The 22,248-nt window shown below is 53.2% G+C and overlaps 2 protein-coding genes across 8 annotated transcripts; one reads left to right on the top strand and one right to left on the bottom strand.

Moving 5' to 3' along the window:
* Positions 1-1,736: 1,736 nt before the first annotated feature.
* AIPL1 (aryl hydrocarbon receptor interacting protein-like 1) lies at positions 1,737-10,091 on the bottom strand. Its single transcript, XM_012652565.1, has 6 exons — positions 9,920-10,091; positions 9,181-9,360; positions 4,237-4,425; positions 3,122-3,298; positions 2,881-3,022; positions 1,737-2,185 (listed from the first exon to the last, which is right to left on the bottom strand). Exons 1-6 carry the CDS (start codon positions 10,013-10,015, stop codon positions 1,806-1,808), a joined length of 1,164 nt encoding a protein of 387 aa, XP_012508019.1. The 5' UTR covers positions 10,016-10,091; the 3' UTR covers positions 1,737-1,805.
* Positions 10,092-17,377: 7,286 nt separating this feature from the next.
* On the top strand, positions 17,378-21,661 carry FAM64A (family with sequence similarity 64, member A). 7 transcript variants are annotated; one of them, XM_012652567.1, is made up of 5 exons: positions 17,378-17,697; positions 19,449-19,744; positions 20,352-20,447; positions 20,748-20,822; positions 21,072-21,130. In XM_012652567.1, exons 1-5 carry the CDS (start codon positions 17,410-17,412, stop codon positions 21,103-21,105), a joined length of 789 nt encoding a protein of 262 aa, XP_012508021.1. In that variant the 5' UTR covers positions 17,378-17,409; the 3' UTR covers positions 21,106-21,130. The 7 variants fall into 7 exon arrangements, with proteins under 7 accessions (XP_012508021.1, XP_012508023.1, XP_012508026.1 ...); XM_012652569.1 differs by lacking the exons at positions 20,748-20,822; positions 21,072-21,130 and adding an exon at positions 21,416-21,661; XM_012652572.1 differs by lacking the exons at positions 20,748-20,822; positions 21,072-21,130 and adding an exon at positions 21,419-21,548 and having other exon boundaries at positions 20,352-20,451.
* The last annotated feature ends 587 nt before the right edge of the window (positions 21,662-22,248 follow it).

Raw genomic sequence — 22,248 nt, 5'->3', positions numbered from 1 at the left:
CTGGTTTTCAGGGCCAGAAGGAAGCCCATGCAGCGACCAGAGCCCTGGATGGGGAGGCTGCCTGCATCTCTCCCCACATCTGCTTCCCACCTCCTCTGCCCTGGTAAGAGGGGTGCGAGATGCAGCGGTTTCTGAAAAGTGGCTCTATTGGCCCCCTCTGCCCTTGTGGGATAGTAACACTGGGGGTCCCTGTACACTTTCTCTTCAAGGTATCTCCCACCATTCTCTATGACTGTCCCAGTCCCTACCTCTTTCTTCTTGGGCTTAAGAGCATCCTGGGGCATGGGAAGAGGAGATGTCCCCACAGGATGAGTCAGACAGGACCAAGCAGGGCCCTGGGATGCGTTTGGGCATCAGTCCTCCTGAGGCCTCTGTATGCTGCGTACTCACTGCAATGAGGTGGGATCCTTGCTATCCCCAAAAGAAAGGGTGGCCGATGGGACCGCTGTATACAGAAAACGGGCAGGACAGGGGAGGCTGGGGAGTCTGCAGGCCATAGTCCCTGGCCCTCAAATAGTGGCCCTTGCCGGGCTCTGTATCTGCTCTGAGACACTGTTGCATCTCTGGCTGCCCAGACACCAGGCAGGCCTCTCTCCCCGAGCAGTGCTGCCAGGAGAAGCAGGTGAAGGTCCCTCATCTCTCTGCCCCCAGCCTCCGTCCCTGTTCCACCTTCTCCAGCTCACAGGACTCCCTCCAGACTCGGGAAGGATACTCCTGCCTTGTTGCCTCTGCAGGTCATAAGGTGTCCTTCCTCTGGCCCTCTAGACACCCCTTGCCACCTGGTTCCTCCACACTGCACCTGGATGGCCCACTGGACACGGAGCCTGAATCCACCAAGTTAACACCCCTTTTCTCCAAGGCAGAGGAGGGCTTAAACTTCAAACTTTCTAGCGCTAAAAAAAAAAAAAAAGAGAGGGAAGAAGAAAAGAAAAAAATGCAACACTGCCATGTTAAAATACACACTGCAACTCCAGATGCCAGGAACATCCTCATTCAGGTGGCCCAGAGGTCATGAAACTGGAACCACAGAAAAAGAAATGCGGTCAAAGCATGAAGCAGACCCTGCAGGAAGACATACTCACACGACCTTAATCATATAAATGCTATTTATTGATTTTCAGATTTGAGACTCAACCTGCGGACAAAGCACAGAAGACTTAATGTTGGTAGCAGAGCAGAAGATAGATGTTAACAGCCAGGATGATGGAAAAGTCAAGTACATCGGACCTTTGGGGAGGAGGGAGGTCAGAGGTGGGAGGGGAGGGGGAGATGAAGGGGGGGAGGGTCCCGGCTCTGCCAGCCTCATCCTACACAGAAGGGAGTCACCAGTTTGACTAAAGTCAGTGGGGTTCTAAAGAGTTCTAGGTGCAGTGTATAAAGTTGCAAAAATAACCAAGAGATGACCACTAAATATAGCCACCCAAAATGGGGAGAAAGGGAGGATGGCAGGGGCGAAACGGGGTCACAGTATCCAATCCTCATTTTTCATTGCCATGGGGTAAAAATGACACACAGAGGAACTCTGATTTAAACGTGCTACTTGGAGATAGAACTATCAGAAGAATAAAAAACGAGCAATTTTAAAAGCTCTGGGCTAAGGAATGGGAGAGCAGGGGAGGAAACTTCACTTTTATTCGTAAGCTCTTCTGTGTTCTTTTGATTTTTTTTAACTATAGGCATGCATGACTTTGATTTCAAAAATTAATTTTAAATTTTAAAAAGTGACATCAAAATCGTGGTCAACTGGACCAGAACTGCCGGGGGCCATGAGCTAGATCCCTGCCTGGGTGCAGGCCGCAGAGGGGTCAGTGCGGCTGCTGGGACCCCGGGGGGGACAGGGGCGGCTGCGGGGGCCCCGGGGGGGACAGAGGCGGCTGCGGGGGCTCCTGTGGGGACAGAGGCGGCTGCGGGGGCTCCTGTGGGGACAGGGGCTGCTGCGGGGGCTCCGCTGGCTGGTCCGCTCCGGGCGGCTCCGCGGCGCGGCGGCCCAGCATGCTTCGGCAGCGCAGCCGCTCCTCCTCCTGCTTCTCGGCCATGCGGTTCTCCAGCAGCCGCAGCTCCCTGCGCACCGCCTTCTGCATGGCGGGCTCCAGCTCCAGCACCTTCTCCAGGTCCGCCTTGGCCTCGGCCTCGTTCCACACCTCGGCGTGAGCCCGCGCGCGCACGTAGTAGGCCTTCACGATGCCTGCGGGAGGACACGGCTGGCAACCTGCCCGGCCCAGGGGCAGCCCCCACCCGCCTGGGACCCACCCGCCTACAAGACCCTTAATCCTGCCTGTGATCCTTAACCTCTCTGTACCTCTCGTGCCTCAGTTTCCTCGACTGTAAAATGGTGACGATAATGATAACAGCAGTACCTCCTCCCCTCCCTTCCTGGGGGACCTGTACCCTTCCCAGCCCTGTAACTAAGTGTATATGCCTAACTTTGTATTCTTTACCTTATAGACGCTCCCGAAATTGTATAACTTTCAGGCCCTATATCTGCACTTACCCCATACTCGGCGCCTGGAGCACGCTAAGTGCTGATGCTGCTGTCACCGACATTCAAATACCATCTTCACAAACACTGCCACCACGGATACTAGTATTGACTTATTAGTTTTCCCTATTAATTGCCCCTGTTTTAAAAGCCTGTTTACTGCTCTGCAAAATCACATTTGGTGAGCTGCTTGTCTCTTCGTCCAAACGTATTAAAATAAAAGACCCTACAGTAAGCACTGCCCGTCCATGGCCCGGCCTAGGGTTACAGGCTTGGGTCAACCCTGCTGGGTGCAGACCAGGTTTGGTGCCTTGACAGGGTCGGCAGAGAAGTCCGGGAAGGTCTTTGCAGGGGACCCTGTGGCCCCAGCAGGTTGCCCCTCGCCCCGCCCCGCGGCGCACCTGGGTGGTGGCGCAGGATGTCGCTGGTGTGCTCCAGCACCTCGTAGTACTCCTCCTTCTTCAGCAGGCACTGGCAGTAGTTGAGGATCAGGGTGTTGATCATCTTTTCCAGCTTCAGCCACTGCACCTCCCAGGGCTTCTCCTGCCGGAGCACGAGGTCTGCGGTGAGCTCAGGCGCCGCCCGCCCTGCCCCGGCCACAGCCAACGCTGGGCTGCTCCCCCAGGCCGGCCCCACTCCCACCTTGGTCTGCAGGTTCCTCAGGCAGACGATGGCCTCCTGGTACTTGGCAGAGGCCTCCTCGTAGCGGCCCAGCTTGAAGAGCCGATTTCCTTCCCCATGGAGGACGGGCACCGCCTTCATCTTCTCGTCATTGCTCAGGTTCCAGGTCTCCCTCTGGTACTCACTCGGGGCCTCGACCTGGCCAAGAGCTGCAGATCAGTGGGGCAGGGACCCCAGGGGCCTGCACCCCAGCAGGGACCAGGGAAGGTGGACCCCAGCACAGCTCCCTAAAGTCAGCTCTGCATTTTCTACAGTAGGGTTCGGCCAGAAAAATCACGATTGCTGATCAGATACATATAAACAAGGCCCAAGGCCCTGCCCTAAATCAGTGCCTCTGTGTGAATCAAAAAAGGGACCCCTTTGTCAAGACAATTTACTTCCAATATTCCGAAAATTGTCATGAATACTCATTTTGTTAGAACGAGACACTACATTGCCATCTGCTGGAAAATTGTCATTATAAAAATGCAAATATACAATGTCTTTAATGAGCACCTTGGAGGAGATGCCCTTGTGCAGTGCACAGACCACACAACTGTTCCAGCGGGCCTGTAAAGGCCCTTGGTTGACAGAGTTCTTATGGCCTTAGCCTTGACCAAAAGCTGAGTCCTGACCTGAACTTGACCCTGGCCCTGACCCTCTCCCACCAACTCCCAAACAGGCTGTCGATTGGGGCTCTGGGTGAGAGGACGTGGACACCTCCATGCAGCCTCTCCCACTGTTCAAGAACCAAGTCTAAACCCACAAACCACAGGGACCAAGGATGAGGTTAGAATCCTAAACTTTCACAAATAAAAATGGAAGTAGATAACCAATGAAAGTAAAATGCCTCCAAAATGAAACTGTATCACATTTTTTAAAATTGGTTCCAAATGGACTTTTCCTGTGGAAAAAACAGAGGATTTTTTTTTTCCAATTTTTTTTTTTCTTTTGTTTTCGGACCCTTTTCTTTTTTTTTGAGGGGAGGCCGGGCCTTTTCCGGGGGTTGTTGGGTTTGGGGTTCCCCTTGTTCCCCCTTTTCCTTGTTCCTTTTCGGTTGTTGGGCGGCCTTCCCCCCTGCGGCCCCAGAGTCGCACCTGCAGCAGCTCAATCACAAAGATCAGAGGCTGCGGCTCCTTCTGCAGCTCGTCCAGATCCTCGTAGCCCAGCGTGTGGTAGGCGAACATGTTGGCCAGCCCACAGGTGTGCACGTGCCACTCCGTGGGGTCCTTGCCCTCAACCATCTGCCGCAGGCTCCGGGACAGGATGGGGTAGACCCCGGTGTGCTGTGGGAGAGACAGGTGGATGGCGTCTGGGCCACAAAGACCCCCCAGTCTGAGCCCTTAACAGCAGGAATCCCGCTACCCCACTATACCCACTAGTAACAGTGGTTAACTGTGTGCCCGGCTCCTTTGGTCCAGCAGGGAAGGCACTACTATTGTCCTCATTTTGCAGCTGAGGAAATTAGAGCCTAGAGAAGTTAAGCAACTTGCTCCAGGTCACACAGGAAGGAGATGACAGAGCCAGGATTCAATTCTGGCTCCAGAGGCCATGCTTTTAGCCTCATGCTGCCACCTCCGGTCTTTGTGGTCAACTGTAACACATATTTCCCCAAGGGGACTCGCAGGGAGGGCAGTGTGGTGCAGACGAAGGTGCCGCGGAAGGAGCAGGGTTCTGGGATCGGAGAGGGCCAGTTTGGTGTCCTGGCAGTGCTGCTGGTTGGCAGTGAGCCCAGGTCATGGCACGTCTCTGAACCTCAGTTCCCTTGGTTGCACCTGTCTGGCATCAGGGCTGCTGTAGGGATTGAATGAGACAGTAGACGGGCAGGCCTGGCCCATCACAGCCTCACTCTCAGGATGGAGGAGGGCTGGGAAAATCAGTTGTGTGGCCTGAGCAAGGCCTGCTGCATGCCAGGCCTCAGTTTCCCCAACTGTGGTCTCTGAGAACCCGTCTCCTTGGACCAGGTTCAGAGGTAGCCCAGCTCTGGCCTCCACATGCAACTCTGGTAAAGACACACTGCTGGGAAAGTGAAGGGGCAGAAAGAGTTCAGCTCTGCCCCCAGGTCACCAGCATGGAGATAAAGGTCACCCCTCCCTGCCCTTACCAGCCAGGATTAGCCCAGAATGCCCTCTGCCACTTTGCGAGAGAGAGGACCAGATGGCAGTTGAGCCTTTTAGGATTAAGGCTGGACCAAGGGAGGGAGAGGCCCAGGATCAGCTTGCTGCAGGGAGGGGGCACTCCTGGCCCTGACCTGGCAGTCCCAGCTCAGCAGCCCCCATCTCCCAGCAAGGTGAGTGTGAGCTGCGGACCCCAGGGCCAGCTGCTGTTAGGACACACTCTCAGACAACAGCCTTATCCGTCTAGACACCTGCCACCCTGGCACTACCAGGACCCCCACCAGGAAGGAGCACTGCTGCCTGGGAGGGAGGAAGGAGGATATACATCTCAGCTCTGGGCCCATCCTTGCAGCTCAGCTTGCTGGGCTGCAGGCTGGCAGGGGCAGCCATGGTCGCACACGGGTCTCTGTGGAGCTGGACTCCCACCCCTGGGACGTGCTCATGCCAGTGGGACAGGAGGAGCCCAGGATCACTGCCCCTCTCTGGGGCTTCAAGGCCAGAGCCTGGTTCTGTCTGAGGGACTCTATCTATTCCGGAGGTTGCAAACTGGAGTGTGAGAGGCCATATCCAACTTGCAGATTGGCTTTGTTTTAGCCATCACAGTGTGGAGGGCTTTGTTTGCTTGTTTTTAATTCATTGCCAGCATTTCGACACTGGGCGAGTTCACACGCTAATGCAAATTTCTGGCTTTGTCTCAAAGGCTCAGAAGCCCCAGCCACACTGGGCCCTGCCCCTCTCACGTGGGGACCGTCCAGCTGAAGCTGGGCAGCAGCCGCCCTTTGGCTGGGGCCGGTGATCTCCAGCCTGCCAGGCCTCCTGGCCCTTCGTGGGCCTGGAGTTTGCAACCCCTGGCTTCACAGGACTGGGCACCAGCAAAAAGTCCCACATGCAGACCAGGGTCCTCCCTGGAGGGACAGGAAGGACTGCATTTCAGGGCAGATGCTCCCAGAGCCCCTGACTGATCCTGCTCTTCGGGTGCAGGGGAAGGGGGAGTGGGAGGAAGCCCCCTGCCCTGCAGAGACCTGAACTCCAAGGTCGTCTAGTGAGGACTGTCCAGGCAGAGGGCTCTGCAGGGAGTGCCAGGCAGCGACTGCTGGGGAGATCCAGGCCCTCCTGAGGCCTTTATCAAATGGAGACAATTGTCTCACTGATCGCTCAGTCTTTCCAGGTTCTTGGGTGGAGAGATGCCCCACAGAGGAGAAGGGACTAACTAAATGTAACATTCCCCGGCCTCGATGCTGCCCCTCTCCCCATTTCCAGGCCTCATGAACTATTCATCCTTCAAGACCCAGCTCAATATCAGCTGCTTAAAGAAGCCCCCGAAATTCCCTAAAGCAGTTAGTTGCCCCTCTTTTGCCCCAAAGCACTCTTTGCTCTCTTATTTATGCTGTGGCACTGGTTGGCCTACATGACAATTGCTTAAGTGTTTGCTCCTCCTCCAGAATTCAAGTTCCTTGAGAACTGAGGACTTGGCCTGTTTCATTCCTAATACTGAGCACAGGCCAAATCAGGTGGCCAGTGACTGTTTTCTGGATGGATAGATAGATAGATAGATAGAAGAGCAGATGGATGAGTCTGTAGTGATGGAAGACTGGATTATAAATGAACATTGGTTGAAGGGAAGGATGGATGAACTGATGCATGGGCAGGTGGATGGATGGATGGGTGGATAAGAGGTGGATGTGTAGACAGATAAATGACTCTAGAAGGGATGTGTGTGTTTGTGTGTGTGTGTGTGTGTTTATGTGCAATCACGGCAGCCATGGGCTGGAGGAGGAGAGGTGAGAGGGGTATTGGGAGAACCCATAGTCACTATGATATAAAAATTACCAGACTGTGGAATGGATAGTGCACTCATGTGACTATTGATGTGGCCAAAAGAACACAGACACCGCAAGAAACAAAGAGCCATGGCCACATTACAGGAGTCACAGCAGCTTGTGCTTTCACAAACAACAAATCAATCAACCAATCAAGAATTTATTGACAGCTTTCTATGCACTCAGCTCTCCTGCGCTAGCACATACGCACCCTATGGGGAGGGAGCTGTTGTTGGCAACCAAGCCTTGCCTAACATATGGCCTGGATTAGAGACACACACGGGTCTAAAAAGTGCAGGGGCTCCTCATTGTAAGCAAAGTCAATAAATATAATTTTAAACTAACTGAAATCACAAAGTGAATTTTCTAAAGACTTGATAAAAATAAAACAGATTTTAAAAGTTAAAAACATTGGGATGAAGAATAACCCAGGGACTGGTACAAATAGTATTTGCTAAGTGAGTGAAGAAATGAATATCATGGGTTGAATGGGATCCCCTACTGGCAGAGGGTGGCATTGCAGCCTGGCTCTGTTAGACATTGTGAGAAACACGAGCCAGATACGGCTCATCTCCCACCCAAATCCTGACCCTTAACTTATTTGACCCAGAATAAGTTACTTTCCCTTTCTGAGGCTTAACTTTTCTCATTAGTAAAATGAGAAAGTTAATGTCAAAATTTCTTCTAGCTCAAAATAATAGTCCCCACTTTTCATTTGCCCTATACTATGATTTACCTTCACATACATCACACTGTGTAATCTTTGAAACAAGTTGGAAGGGTAAGTGGCGGAAAGAAGAAAGGGCAGCCCCAGGTCACAAAACAATAAAAGAACAGAGTTCAAACTGTTCCCAAATTGCTCTTTCAAAAGGTTGTTGGCTCCTGCTGAAATAACGAGTCTAGGTGTTCACCCTCAATGATGAAAGTCTAGGGAGAGCTTTGGAATGGATGGATCGGGCTGTCAGCACCTGAACCCACCACTCAGTGTTCACATCACAATAAAAGAGGTGGCAGGCATGGTGGGCCTACGGGCAGTGCACAGTGCCGTCCACAACAGACTGTTGCAAAGAAAAAGAAGAACCTGAATCGTATCAAGCCCTCTAGACCAAACTTTCAGTATATCAACCATATGGGGAATAGAGGAACACGTTAGACAATTCCATGGCAAAGCTACCATAAACTCAGAATGTGGGACTCCTACAGGACAAATCCATGCAAAGGACAAAAAGAGGGAGGAGAACCCATAGATTAGAATGTTCTGTGGAGAAACATATCGACAGAGCGCTATGCATGGACTTTGTTTGAATCCTGACTTGAACAAACCAACTTCATTCATTTATAAAGAATCAGTGAGGAGAAATTTTAATAGTGACTGGATATTAGACTGATTTAAGGAATTATTGGGGTTTTTTAAAGATTTCATGATAATATTGTGGTTATATTTCTTAAATATTCTTATATTTTACAGATACAAAGTTTGGTATTCACAGATGAAATGATATGTTGTTTGGAATTTGCTTTAGCCACGTGGGACAAGGAAGGGAAGCAGGTGGGGTGGTGGGTGAGACAAGACGGGCCGTGGGTGGGTGGGGCTGGCACTGGGTGATGGGTGTTTGGAAGTTCATTATACTTTCTGTCCACTTATGTATATATTTGAAAGTTTCCATTAGACATGTTTGTCTGAAGGTCAGTGAGTTTCACCATTTCTACCCGGGCCACAGAACAAGGAATCTAACTTATAAGGGTAATTTATAAGAGTGCCATAAATAGGGAAAAAAATTTTTGCTATGTGGGGAGGAGGGCAGAAAAGTAACCAATGGTCAAAAGTCCCCAGGATCCAATCACAGTGTGTAAAAAGTGACGAGTGTGAAGTGGGCAGGCTCCCTCATCCCTCCGCCAGCCACAGCACGGATTGTCACTTTCGGGCCTTGTTCTTTTGGTTGAGCCATCTTCCTATTTACAGAGGCAGGGAATGAGGATGCGGGATTTGCTGTGCGTTGCCTTGTTTTCCCCGAGTTTTCCAGAAACACAACAGCCCTGCCAAGGGGGTGGGTGAGCCCACTAGAAGACAGACCCGGGGAACGGGCCAGCACGGCCTACTTACGATGATGTCACACCAGAACTCGGCCACCTCGCCGACCCGCATGGACGTCAGCAGGATCTCCCAGACCTCGAGCTTGAACATGTTCCCAATGATAATGTGCATGGGGTGGCCCACCTGCTTGCTGTCATCTATCACTGTCCGCTCCTCGTCGCATTTCATGGTGCGGAAATGGAAGGTCACCTGGTCACCGAGACAGTGGACTCTGGTCTAGACACACCTCCCAAGGTCCAGCAGATGCCACCCCCACTGTCATGGACCTCCAGCGCTGTCCTCAGGGGTCAGCTCTCACAAACCCGATTAGATGCCTCCGGCCCCAGGGCACCCCCACCCCGCATGCTCCCCCAGAGAGGCGGAACCCACCCTCCCAAAGGACCCCATTCCCACTCTCCACGCTCCATGTGTCAGGAAGTCCTTCCTTAAACAGCCCATGTTTCGTAGCCACAGACGCAAACACCAAGACCCCTGAGGGCCCTTTCTTCTCACCCAACATTCAGGGCTCTGGAAAATTTCCAAAAGCCCCTTCCCTCAGGCCACACTAAAATTTAATCTGCGAAGTACCAAAAATGCCCCGTGAATGGTACCCACTCAACGCTCCCAGGTGCCTGGGTTGACAGCTCCGGGCAGGGCCCACCTGGCTGTTTGCTGGCAAAGCTGAAGGCGGTTTGCAGTGCCCTGGGGCACAGCTGGGATGTGGGAGGCTGCCACAGGGGTCTCTATCCAGCCACGGGGTCCCACTTACTCGGGATCCGGTGATGAAGCTTGGCAGCTGCCCCGTGCCCCCGTGCAGAATGGTCTTCTTGACCCCTTCCACGTTCAGCAGCAGAGCAGCGTCCATGGCTGCGGGTGGAGGGAGACGTCAGCCCAGGCTGAGATAATCACACCTGTGAGGAGGACACTTAGGCGGCTGAGACGTGTGGGGATTTGCCCTGCCCTGAGGGGTGTGGATGAAGGCAGGACGGTGGGGGAGGTGCCCCAAGCTGGCCTGGGCCACTCCTCAAGGCCATTCTGGCCGCTCTGGGCAGCCTGGCCTCCTGCCCTGTCCACCTCTGCCGAGGGGGATGCGAGGCCCCCGCCTGCCACTACCATTGTCGTGCCTGGTGGTTTTCACCAGCAGGTTTTGTTCCACCCCAAGAAGGAGGAAGTCAGCTGAGCTTTCTTGAAGAAGACGAGGGAGAGGGGAGTGAGCAGCAGAGACGCCTGGAGGCCACCGACAGGGACAGGAGGGGAGGCCTGAAGCCACTTTGCCCTGCCTGGTCCCGGAGCGCTGCCCTGTCCAGACTCCAGGTCCCCTCGCACCCCAGGCTGGGCCCCTGCTGCATCTGTGGTCCAGCCACCTTCCCTGTTTCCTCCAGGCCCTCCCCAGGATCTGCCCTCAGGGGGCTGTGAGATCTGGCCAGAGGGAAAAGGGGGCAAGTTTCTGTCTCAGGAGGGAAGTAAGAGAGGGGACCAAAGCGAGTAAGTGTCACCCTCCCCAGCTGCTCCCCTGCCTCCCCTACAAAGCCTGGTTTCGGCAGTGGGGCTCTCCCGCTGCCTTTGGAGGGCCTTAGCCCTGTGCTCTGGGAACCAAACAGAGCTTAGGGCATCACGGACCCCTTTCTGGGCTGAGAAAAAGAAACGTGAAGACTTGGTATTTGGCGCCACCTTGTGGCCATCTCGGGTTCTTATGCCTGCGCTCCCCCGCCCTGAGGCCGGTGAGCTCTGAGCAGCTCCAAACCGTTCTCTTCCGATGCCACGCTCGCCTGTTACAGAGAGAAAGGACACGGACCCTGCCACAGAGAGAGAACACTGGACTAGGAGCCAGACAGAGCTGAGTTCGAAGGGCTAATCCCCCTCTTATTTACTGACCCTGTGGCCTTGGGTGTCTCCTGTCTTCCCTAAATCCATTTTCCCAAATGATATGGGAAAATCAACCTCTCCTGCCTCCCTGTCCAGGGGAGTTGAGAGGCCTGGAGCAATGAGTGGGAGCCCCAAATCCAGCACCCCTGAAAGTCTTGACTCCGTTGGCATAGAGGAGGCGAAACCTGGGCCACTGCTCCCGGCCAAGGAACCCAGACTGCCCCTCCAGGAAACCCTTCCTGGGTGCTCCGTCCCTGAGGGCTCAGTCTCCACCTGTGCCGGGGGGGGGAGGCGGTGAAGGCTGGAGAGATCCTGCCCCTCCTCTCTCCCACCCTTTTCCCAGCGGCACCACAACCTAGAGAGGGGCCTGCATGCAGGAGGTAAAATGGATACTTAGTAAAACTTCAAAGGAGAATAAAAGCCATTATTACAAAAGTCTAGGGAGGGAGGGAGATCACACAGCTGGGGGCAAGTGGCTGCTTCTGGGATCCCTGAAATGTTCACCCTTGGCCCGGGTGAGGGTTACACGGATATTTGCTTTATAAGCACAGTAAGGCCTCACTTAATGTAATTGGTGGATTCTTGGAAACCGTGATTTGAAGCAAAAGGATGCACAGCAGGTCCTCAAATAATGTTGATGAGAAAAACATTGGTTTCCTTATATGTCTTTTCACTTAAAGCCACAGTTTCCAAGAACCTGTCAACAGCATTAAGTGAAGACTTACTGTATTCATTATACTGGACGTTATGTTTTAGTCATTTTCCTATCAGTGATGTAATTCACAATGGGAGAAAAATATCTAATCATGTCTCTTCTTACACTTCTTAAAACTCTCTCACTGTGCCCATCGATTCCCTTTGTAGAGGGTCAAAGGCACACAGGATGGAAGAGATGTTTATTAACAAGAGGTAGGACCGATTGCCCATGGTTGGCCAGGGAAGGTGGGGGGCATGAAGGGAAGGGGATATTGATGCTGATGCCGGGGGTTGGTTTCACTGCTGAGAAGAATGAAGGTCCACTGCCTGGGCCATGCCTGGACTCAGGTCACAGCCTCCAGACTGATCCCCTGGCACCAGCTTGGCCCTTATCTTAGTCCACTTCCTGTTGCTATAGCGGAATACTGCAGACTGCGTAATTTATAAAGAAGTTTATTCAGGTCATGGATCTGGAGATGCGGAAGTCCAAGAGCACGGTGCAGGCGTCTGGTGAGGGCCTCCTTGCTGCGTCATAACATGGCATAGGGCATCACATGGTGAGAGGGCCAGAGTGTGCCAGCTCAGGTCTCTCTTCCTCTCTTTTTAAAGCCTCTAGTTGCATCATGGGGGCCCCACTCTGATGTCCTTATCTAATCCTAATTACCTCCCAAAGGCCCCATCTCCAACTGCCGTCAACATATGAATTTGGGGTTTAAGTTTCCAACACAGGAAATTCAGGGGACACATTCAAACCACAGCAGCCCCCAAATCAATCTTCTCATGGACTTCATTAAAATGCAACCCTAAAAACCCACTCCTCTCTTAAAATTCAGCAAAGACTTCCCACTGCAGGCAGGATAAATTTTGAACTTCCTTCCCTGGCCTACAGGCCCTGCCTCTTGCCGTCCTCAGCCCCTGACCTCGGCCCCTGACCTCAGCCCCACACCCTCGATTTTGCTTAGCTTTTCTCCAATCCTAGAACTTGGCAGTGCTCCAAACACCCAACACTGGCCCCCTAACTCCTCAGCTAAGGAAGCCTGCCCTGACCTCCAGCTCAAGTCAGTTTCCGCACCCCCAAACCCTCTGACTCCCCCCAGCGCTTCCCATTCGTGGCATTAATTGTTTACAATGACGTGTTCAGTGTCTGCTGCTTCTTCCTTCGGACTGGCAGTTCCAAGAAGTCAAGGAAACTGGTGGAAGCTTTGCTGTCGGACAGAGAGTCACTGCAGACCAAGGTGGGAGCTCCTCCTCCATACCCTACCCCAGCAGAGGCAAGGTGGAACTAGAATCCTTCCTCCCCAGAAAAGCCTCTATTTAGAACAACTGATTGGCTTTTCCTCCTTGCTAAGAACAGAAACCCCTGCACCTGCCTCTCCACGAGGAGCCCACTTCCCCTGAGTAGAGCCTCCTTCCCACCCTCAAGCCACCACTTCATGCAAGACAAACAGGAAAGGCTTCTCATTCAGAAGAAAATGTTTCTGCCTTCTTTTCTTGTTGCCATGGAGACTGCACTTCGTTAACCCGGCCTGCCAGTTATCATTCTGGGTGAGGGAAGGGGGTGGGAGGCTCCAGGCAGGGAGGGCGTCTTCATGAATGCATGCTTGAGTTCATTCATTCCAGATACTTAACGAGGCTGTGTAATCTAAGGTTAAGAATTCAGGTTTTGGAGTCAGCCAGCCAGGATTTAAGTTCCAGGTCTGACATTCCGTACGATCTTAGACAAAGATGTGTCACCTGTCTGGATCTCAGCTTTGTCATCTGTAACGGAGATAAAAATAGCACCTACTTCATAGAGTTGCTGTGAGGATTAAGAAAGAATAAAGACAGTAAATGCACTTAGCAGAACGTCTAACACATGGTAAGGGCTTGAAATATACAAGCTATTATTTTGGATGTGTCTGACGTGCCAGGCGCTGGAGGGACGACTGTGACAAGACACTCCAATTTGGGAGATTTTCTTTCTAAGTGTTTCACCTTCATTGAGTCCTTCACACATTTTCAACTTAGTTTTCATAGAAACAACAACTCTTTCTTTTCCCTCCTCATCTTTCATTGGTCAATGACAGGAATTAAATTTCTTAATGACAATAATAAATACAACTATTGTAAATGGGTTTGGGAACAAATATTTTCAAACTTCAACCCACACCCCATTAGTGACCATTGTGAAATAAATGTAATGGGTTGCAGTGGTCAGTTTTTTTAAATGAAATGGAAAATTAAATCTCAGAGCACATCATGCATATCAAGTATCATGAAACTTTTGTTTCAGTTCACGTGTCTGTTTTCGTGCTGGGTTTTGTGTCAGTTCACGTGCTGGGTTTCTTACAAGGAATACTGGTCCCCTTGAACATAATGTTCCCTGTCCCAAGAAGACCACGTACACACAAAAGTACACAAACACATTCTTTGCCTGCTTAACTCACTCTCTATGCTTCAGCTTTAAATAGCATAATTTTTGTCTGGTTCTTTGATTAATCGATTATTTATTATTTGATGCATTAGTGTCTGTCTCTCCCCACACACTAGATTTGAGCTCCATGAGGGTAAGGGACACAGGCATTTTGTTGACCTTTGTGGTTCATTTTTACCACAATGCTTCATCAGTCACAGGCACCCAGGTGATATGATTTGGAAAGACAAGAGCGAGGAGACGTGGGGGGGGAGGAGGAGGAGGAGGGCCAGGGATACCAAGGTGACCTCAGCTAGGGTGTGCTGGTTTAAGGTGCCTGCGGCACCCAGGGGGAGATGAGACCCAGGAGGTAGTTGGCTGCGTGTCAGGTGAGAGGTCGAGGCTGGAGGTGCGGGTGTGAAGGGCTGAGGAGGGGCAGTGTGGGTGGTTAGGGAGTTTGAATCCTTCGCCCTGCTGTAGACTAACTGAGTGAAATTTGGGCCCAGCTTAATTCTCTATGCCTCAGTTTCTTCATCAAGTTGTAGGCTGCAGTGAAGGTGTCTTAGTCCATGAACTAAGGAAAGCCTTAGTCCATTTTCTTTTGCTGTAACTGAATACCACAAACTGTGTAATTTATAAAGAACAGAGGTTTATTTAGCTCATAGCCTGGAGGCTGGGAAGTTCAAGAGCATAGTGCTGGCACCTGGTCAGCATCTGGTGAGGCCCTTCTTGCTGCATCATAGCATGGCCGAGGGCAGCACACGGCAAGAGGGCAAGAGCATGTGGACCAGCTCTGGTGTCTTTTTCTTCTTTTAAAGAAGGAAATCATTCAGCCCCACCCTAATGACCTTATCTAGTCTTAATTACCTCCCAAAGGCCCCACCTCCAAATGCTATCAACATACTAGAGGCTGGGCAGGGTAGAGGGAAGGGAGAATAGGGAGAGATTTGTTAAAGGATACAAAATTGGAGCTAGACAAGAGGAACAGGTTCTAGTGTTCTATAGCACCATAGGATGACTATAGCTAATAATACATTATATGGTTCCAAATAGCTAGCAGGAGGATATGCAATGTTCCCAATACAAAGAAATGATAAATGTTTGAGATTATGGATATGCTAATTACTCTTATCTGATCACTGTGCATGGTATCACATCACTGTGCACCCATAAATATGTACAAGTATTATGTGGCAATTAAAAAAATTTAAGAAAATCATTAAATAGTTCATACTTACAAAAGAATATATGCATAATGTGTGTATACACATAGATATAAATGACATATATAAAATTATATACACATATGGTTTAAAGAATAATAAACATCCATGTAGCCACCACCCAGATTAAGAAAAAGAACATTACTTTTGAAGCCCTTTGAGTTCCTCCCTGATCACATCCCCTTCCCTACCACCCCTTCCAGAAAGAACTACCTATTTTATTTTTGTGTGTACGATTCTCCTGCTTCCCATAATAGCTTTATCCACAAATGTGTGCACATTCCTAAACCATATTGTTTCGTTTTTTGCTTTTGAACTTATATAGTGTCAGATTTTGTATGTCTGTAATTTGCTTTTTATTATCCCGCATTGTATTTCTGAGATCCACCTAAATTATTCCCTCTGGTTATAGTTTACTAATTTTTCCCGCTGTATAACATTCCATAATTTGAATAAACAATGTATATATATTAAAAAAACAAACAGATGCCATCAACGTATGAGTTTGGGGATTATGTTTCCAACACGTCAAATCTGAGAGACACAATTGAACCATAGCAGATGATCAAGTGAGTTAAGAAACATCGAGTGCTCGGACCACCAGAACCTGGTGCACAGTAAGTGCCATGTACACGGCAATCATTATCCTCCCAAGTGGGGAATCGCTGAGGCTGAAGGAGGCGTGAGACCACCACAGATGAAGGGGGCTGAGGACAGAACCTCCGGGCAGTCACCGCAGCCCTGGGGGGGCGGGTAGCAAGGAGAGTGGGAGAGTGGGCGGTGCTACTCTGAGGTCTCCTAAAAGAGGAAGGGAAGAGCATCATAGATGGCTGACTTTTGAGCTTGTTTGGGTGCCAAGGGGAACAGAGGGAGGTTTCATTCGGCTGGAGCGAATGGGCCGGGCGAGACGGGGTGGGGGTCGGCGTGGGCGGGAGGAGGGCAGGCGGGCATACTCTGGAATGTCCCTCTCTAGGATGTGTTTTCTTGGGGGCAGAGTGTGGATGGCGAGTTTGGGGAACACAGAGCGGGCAGTGCCTTGTGTCAGGAAGAAAGGGTCTTGAGGGAAATTCGAAACAAAACCTCGGTGGGCGAGGGCGCTGCAGCCGCGTGGTCTCTCCGGGACAGGAGCAGCAGGCTCTTTCAGACAAAAGCGCTGAGCAAGTACGGAAAGCCAGACCTCGTGACAGGATGGGAGGGTCCCCAGGAGACCAGGGCTGCTGCCCGCTGAGGTGCCCCGAGGCCGAGGCCACCGGCCCCTGGGTCTTCTCGGTGCCCGGGACCCCCGCCTGCGTCCCGATGGGTCAGACCAGCATGAACCCAGGGCGAGGGAGCGGGCTCCGGCGCGGGTTGCGCTGGGCCGGGCGGGCTCGGGTGGGACCTGCGGGTACAAAGCCGGCGCGGGAGGAGCAGGGAGCGGTGCGGGGGTCCAGGGCGATGAATGGGGACGACCGGGCCAATCCGAGAGCAGGATTCGCAGCCGCGAGAGAAGGGGGCCAATCGGATCCCCGGAGCGGAGTCGGGCGCGGGGTCGGAGCCAATCAGCTGTGAGGACGAGGCCGGGCAGAGCCGCGCGGAGTTTCAAATCCGCCCGGGTCAGCGAACAGCAGCGGTGCTCGGCCCCCGGGCGGCTCGGGGGCGTCGGGTGAGTGCGGGCGGGACGTGGCTGGGCTTCTGTTCAGAGGGGAGGGGTCTTAGGATGGGCATGGGGGGCGTCTGGAAATGCAAGCGCCGGATCGCAAACCTGGGATCAGGTCCGGCGGCGAGGGACGGGCGGGCGGGCTTGTTTGCTCCGGACGAGCTTGCGACGTGGCCGCGGACAGTGCCCTGGCGGGGCTGAGCCCTGCGAGGCCGGTCCTAGCTCTGCCTCCCTCCCCGCCTGCGGCAGACAGCGGTTCTGCAGGCATGCTGCTCACTGCGACCCCCCTTCCGGGGACATGCTCCTTCCTCCACCCCTCCCTCACCCCGTCCCTCTTCCCCTGTGCCCAGGATTTCGGGAACCTGGGGAGGGGGAATGCCTTTCTGACCTGCCTTTTGACCTCCTCCCCAGGATCTAGTGGGCAGAGAAGACTCTTGGCCGGGCGGATGGCTTCTCGGTGGCAGGACGTGAGCGCCTCTGTGCGCCGGAGATCTCTCCGGAACCGGGAGCAGCTGGAGGACAGCAAGGTGCTGCAGCCTGTGGTGGGTCATCAAGAGACCTCTACCCTGGGCTCCCTGTGCAGACAGTTCCAAAGGAGGCTGCCCCTGAGAGCCGTCAACCTCAACCTCAGGGCAGGCCCCTCCTGGAAGCGCCTGGAAACCCCAGAGCCGGGGCAGCAGGGCCTCCAGGCTGCAGCTCGATCAGCCAAGAGCGCCCTGGGTGCCGTGTCCCAGGTAACAATGACAATGCTAACCATCTATTTATGGACGATTTCCTTGGTGCTGGACAGTTCCTACCCTCAAGGACCCCCCTCCCCACCCCAAGAATGGAGACTCCTTGCAGACAGGGACTTTGATTAGTTCATTGCTGGTTTTTTTTTTAGCATCCCAAATAGTTCCTAGCACACAGTAGGCTCTGAACCAGCAGTTAAATGAGTCATGCAAGCATGTCTTGGAGGAAAGGGATGCTCATGCAAGCATGTCTTGGAGGAAAGGGATGCTCACGATACAAGGTGACAGCTGTATTGTGATAGGAAATTGCAAGCAAGTGGCTAATAGCGAGGGTCCACCAAACACAGGCCTAGCTGGCAAAGGCTTCCCAGAGGAGGTGACTGCACGGAGTTCAGCCGGGGAAGGGGAGGCGCAGGGGTGTATAAGGCAGAGGGAATAGTGTGACTCCAGGCCCAGAGCTGAGGGAAAGCAAGGAGCTACAGAGAGCTGGTGGAGTTTAGTCTGGGCGTGGCCAGAGGACAGAGCTGGCTGGAGTGGGGAGAAAGGACACACGGGTGCTGGAGGTGCTTAGACTCTCCAGGAGTGACCGGGAGTGGGCAGGATTCTAAGCAGGGTGGGCAATCTGATCAGATTAGCTTATCAGAACTTGTTGTTCAGCTATGCGATGGTACAGGGGCTCGAAGATATGCTCCTGAGGGAGCCTCATGGTCTGGACTTGCAGGGGTGTAAACTTCAAGGGCTGCTCAGAAGGTAGGTGAGAGAGGATTTGGTGTCAGATAAGATGTACCAGCAGAAAGATGTCATTCTTTTGGATGTGAGGTGCCCATGGGCCCTCCAAGGGATTTGTCTCCAAACCTGGAGCTGGGGGTGTAGAGGTGTCACCTAGAAAGGACAGAAGCCATGAGAGAAGAGGAAAATAGCTCCAAGGAGAGAATTAGGAGGCCGGGGGAGGAGGTGGGGGAGCCTCCTTAGTGTCTCACTGGGAATTCTGAGGGTGAGGAGAGAGGGTAGCTCTTCCTGAACAGAGAGGTCTTTGAGCTAAATGTTAGTCCTTATTTGCAAGTGCCCTTTGTTTGTTTGCACCACCCTCAGGGATCGGAGAAATGAGATGAGGCATCTTGTCCAAGGTCACGTAACTCATCAAATGTAATGTGGGCCTTGCTCTAACCCCTGGACTCTGGTTTGCCAAGGCAAAACAGTCCAGCCAATGGCGAAGAGGCTTCATGGCCGTCACCCAGCTGGTGCGAAAGGCCCAGGAGTTAGGGCTTGGTCCTATGGGCAACAAGGACCCATAGGAGGGTTTTGAGCCATTGAGTGTCGTGATCAGAACTGTCCTTTGGAAGGATCTCTAAGGACCAATGTGGAGGATGGATAGAGTGAGTGAGACCAGAGGCTGGAAGACAAATGCTCTGCTGATACCCAGGGAGGTGGGCCTGTTCTCCCCTGGGCCTTCTCCTTGGGTGTCTGGGTCAATCTGGACCCAGGAAGAGGGTCTGGTCTTAGATAAATGGAGGCTCTGTGAGCCAGGATGGTCCTCCTGCCACCGACCACCGCAGTCATATCTGAGGGGCTCTGAGCTGGGTCCCCGCCGTGGACGCATTCCACGTGCATCATTTACATGCCTCGCCCTTGAGACTAAGGGCAGCCTGCATGTGTGGAACAGCTGATGGGCCTGGGGTGGGAGGGGTGGCCTGGGACTGGGGTAGCACACCCTTGGCGTTGCCTGTGCCAATCTTTCCATGTACCTGTCGCAGAGAATCCAGGAGTCCTGCCAGAGTGGCACCAAGTGGCTGGTGGAAACCCAAGTGAAAGCCAGGAGGAGGAAGAGAGGGGCACAGAAGGACGGTAGGCCCCCAGCTCACAGCCTGAGCCAGAAGAGCACCCGGCTGTGTGGAGCCGCCCCTGCCCACTCAGCCACGGACCCCTGGGAGAGGGAACATCACCGCCTCTCTGTCCAGATGGGCCTGCGTACCCCCCGACTACGGCGGTCAAGGAGGGAGGCTGCCTTCCGGAGCCCCTACTCCTCAGCAGAACCCCTCTGCTCTCCCAGGCAAGTGGGACAGTGCCCCTCCCCAGAGCTGGTGGCCTTTTAGCCCAAGCACAGTTCTCCTTTCCTGACACGCTCCCCAAACACAAACTGATCCCCAGGGGCTTTTGAGCACCTCTTGTGGCTACCTGGAGCAGGGCTACCCTGAGCTGAGTCACATCTGTGTTCTGACCCACCTCTGCCCCTAGAGCTAATGCGGGGCCTGAGAAAATTCTTCAGGGCCTTAGTTTCTCTGTCTGTAAAAGGAAGACGTGAGCTTGGCTGCGACTACACAATCACTCAAGCCTCTTGGTGGGCCCAAAAGCAAGTTTTGAAGCCATCTGGTTGGCTGAGCCTCAGTTTCCAAGGGGGAGACAGCAGGGCTCCCCTGTCAGCAAAATCACTCGCCAGGGAGTCAAGGAGAAGGCCCAGCAGGAGACCTTGATCTCGCCGTTCTCTGCCAGGTGCTCCAGTTCACTCTGATGTCACCTCCTGCAGTGAGGGCCTGGGGTGAGGCATTTCCAGCTCACCAGGGTCAGCTGGGCCGCAGACCAGGCCCCAGAGCTGGGTTGGGAGGGCTCCTGCCACAGGTTTCCAACTAGTCACTGGTGTGGCTTTTCCTTTTGTTCAGTGAGTCTGACAGTGACCTAGAGCCTGTGGGGGCAGGAATTCAGCATCTCCAGAGGCTGTCCCAAGAGCTAGACGAAGCAATCATGGCTGAAGAGAGGTGAGTGGGCATCCCATGCTGGAACAGCTGGGAGGGCTCCCTTGAGCCAGCTTTGTAGGCAGCTGCTGGTTCTGGCTCTGACCTGCTGTGTGACCCTGTCCAGTCCCTGCCCTTCTCTGGGCCTCAAGCTTCCTCATCTGAAACGTGAGAAGGGATGAAAGGCCTAGATTGGGGTGATGGTAAAGGGTGCACCCTGGATGTATTTGGCCCTCCGGGCCTTGGGCCCCCACATTTGTCCATCACCTGGAGCCTCACATGTGGCCGGGTACCTGGTTCCTGAAAAACCTGCCCTCCCTCCAGTCCTCTCCATGGCTCCCCTGTACCCTGCCTGCCCATGGAACTGGAAAGAGCAACATGGCTGCTATGGAATTCCTGGTCTATCTGCCCAGGACCCCATCCTGAGGACATGGCCTTGGTTCTGGATCTGCCCTAACTTGGGGCCATTTCCCCCTTTATATAATGGCCACGAGGGATTCTTAGGCAGGACCCTGCCAGCTCTGACTGTGTGTCAAGCAGCCAAGTTCCCACCACGTTTCCAAGCCTGGTCTCTCCTGGTCCAGACTGAGAGGGCCCCCTCAGAGCCCGCCATTCTCAGTGGCATCAATCCCTCCCCCTTTTCTCTAGCAGCGACATGACTGACTTTCTCATTCATGACTGAGGACAGTGCCCTGCAGGTAATGCCCTCCTCCTCCTCCTCCTCCTCCTCATGCATGAGCACATATGTGTAAGCATGTTAAAGAATTGATTCTTTCCTAGAAACGCCCGCAGAGCTGACGGGCACAGCAGACTAGGAAGTGTACAAGTCTTCCTACCTCCTCGGACCCAGAGCCGCTAACCTCACTGACCCCATCATTAACTGAATGTGCTGGTGGCCCCTTCCAGTCCCCCATTTAGTGGCAAAAACTATGGTGTCCCCCTTCCCCTGCCTTGCCGACAGTGAGGGGCACCCAGGGAGCTCTGTCTTGCAGGAGGCAAGCCCTGTCTGACCACTGAGCCCTCACACCCAGGGTGTCTGTGCTGCCCCGTGACCACCCTGGAGGAAGCCCCCTGGAGTCGTCAGTACCCCTGGGCCACTGCTAACAAGGACCTAACAAGGGGCCCAGAGCTCTCCTGCTCCGGCCACATCTGGACCCACCACTGACCGCCTGCCACAGCCTGCGAGTGACTTGGGGAGATCTTGGAGAGATGGGGGAATTGTTTCTTCTACTCCCCAGGGGACCCTCGGGCTTAGAAATTCATTCCACACTTGATTCACTCTTGTGGTTGCCTCATCTGCAACATGAGGCACAGGCACCAGAAGGTGTTTGAGAGCTCTGAGCCGTGTCCCCAGGAGCAGGGTCTTTGGGGAGCCCGCCACAGAGCCACCCTCTGTGTCTCCAGGGCTGAGGCTCTTGGGGACTAATCTCTCATCTCTGCTTCCCCCACCAGGTCCTAGAGGAAAGCCTAGGAGACCTTTCCAGGCTTAAGACCCTGGGATCCCCAGGTACCTTTTATACGCTCAGCACAGGGCACCGTGGGTGTGCCAGGAGGAGTAGCGCTATTCAAGAGCAATTTCTGCCCTTTGTAAATTATTTAAGAAACCCGCTTTGTCATTTTATTAGAAAGAAACCAGTGTGTGACTTTGCTAGATAACACTGCTTTTTCATAATAAACACTCTTCCTGCATCTGACATCTGTTCCTTTTCACTGCCAGCCCCTCCCCCGTGCCGTGCCACTCTGGGCAATAGGTTTGTGGTTTAGGGTCCAGCTTTGCTCCCTGCCTCCACCTCCACCCCCAGCCATTCTGCCCCCACCCCGGCTC

Source organism: Propithecus coquereli, unplaced genomic scaffold (assembly GCF_000956105.1).
Source record: "Propithecus coquereli isolate 6110/MARCELLA unplaced genomic scaffold, Pcoq_1.0 Scaffold390, whole genome shotgun sequence".
Lineage (NCBI taxonomy): Eukaryota > Metazoa > Chordata > Mammalia > Primates > Indriidae > Propithecus > Propithecus coquereli.
This window is presented reverse-complemented; position numbering and strand designations above follow the sequence as displayed.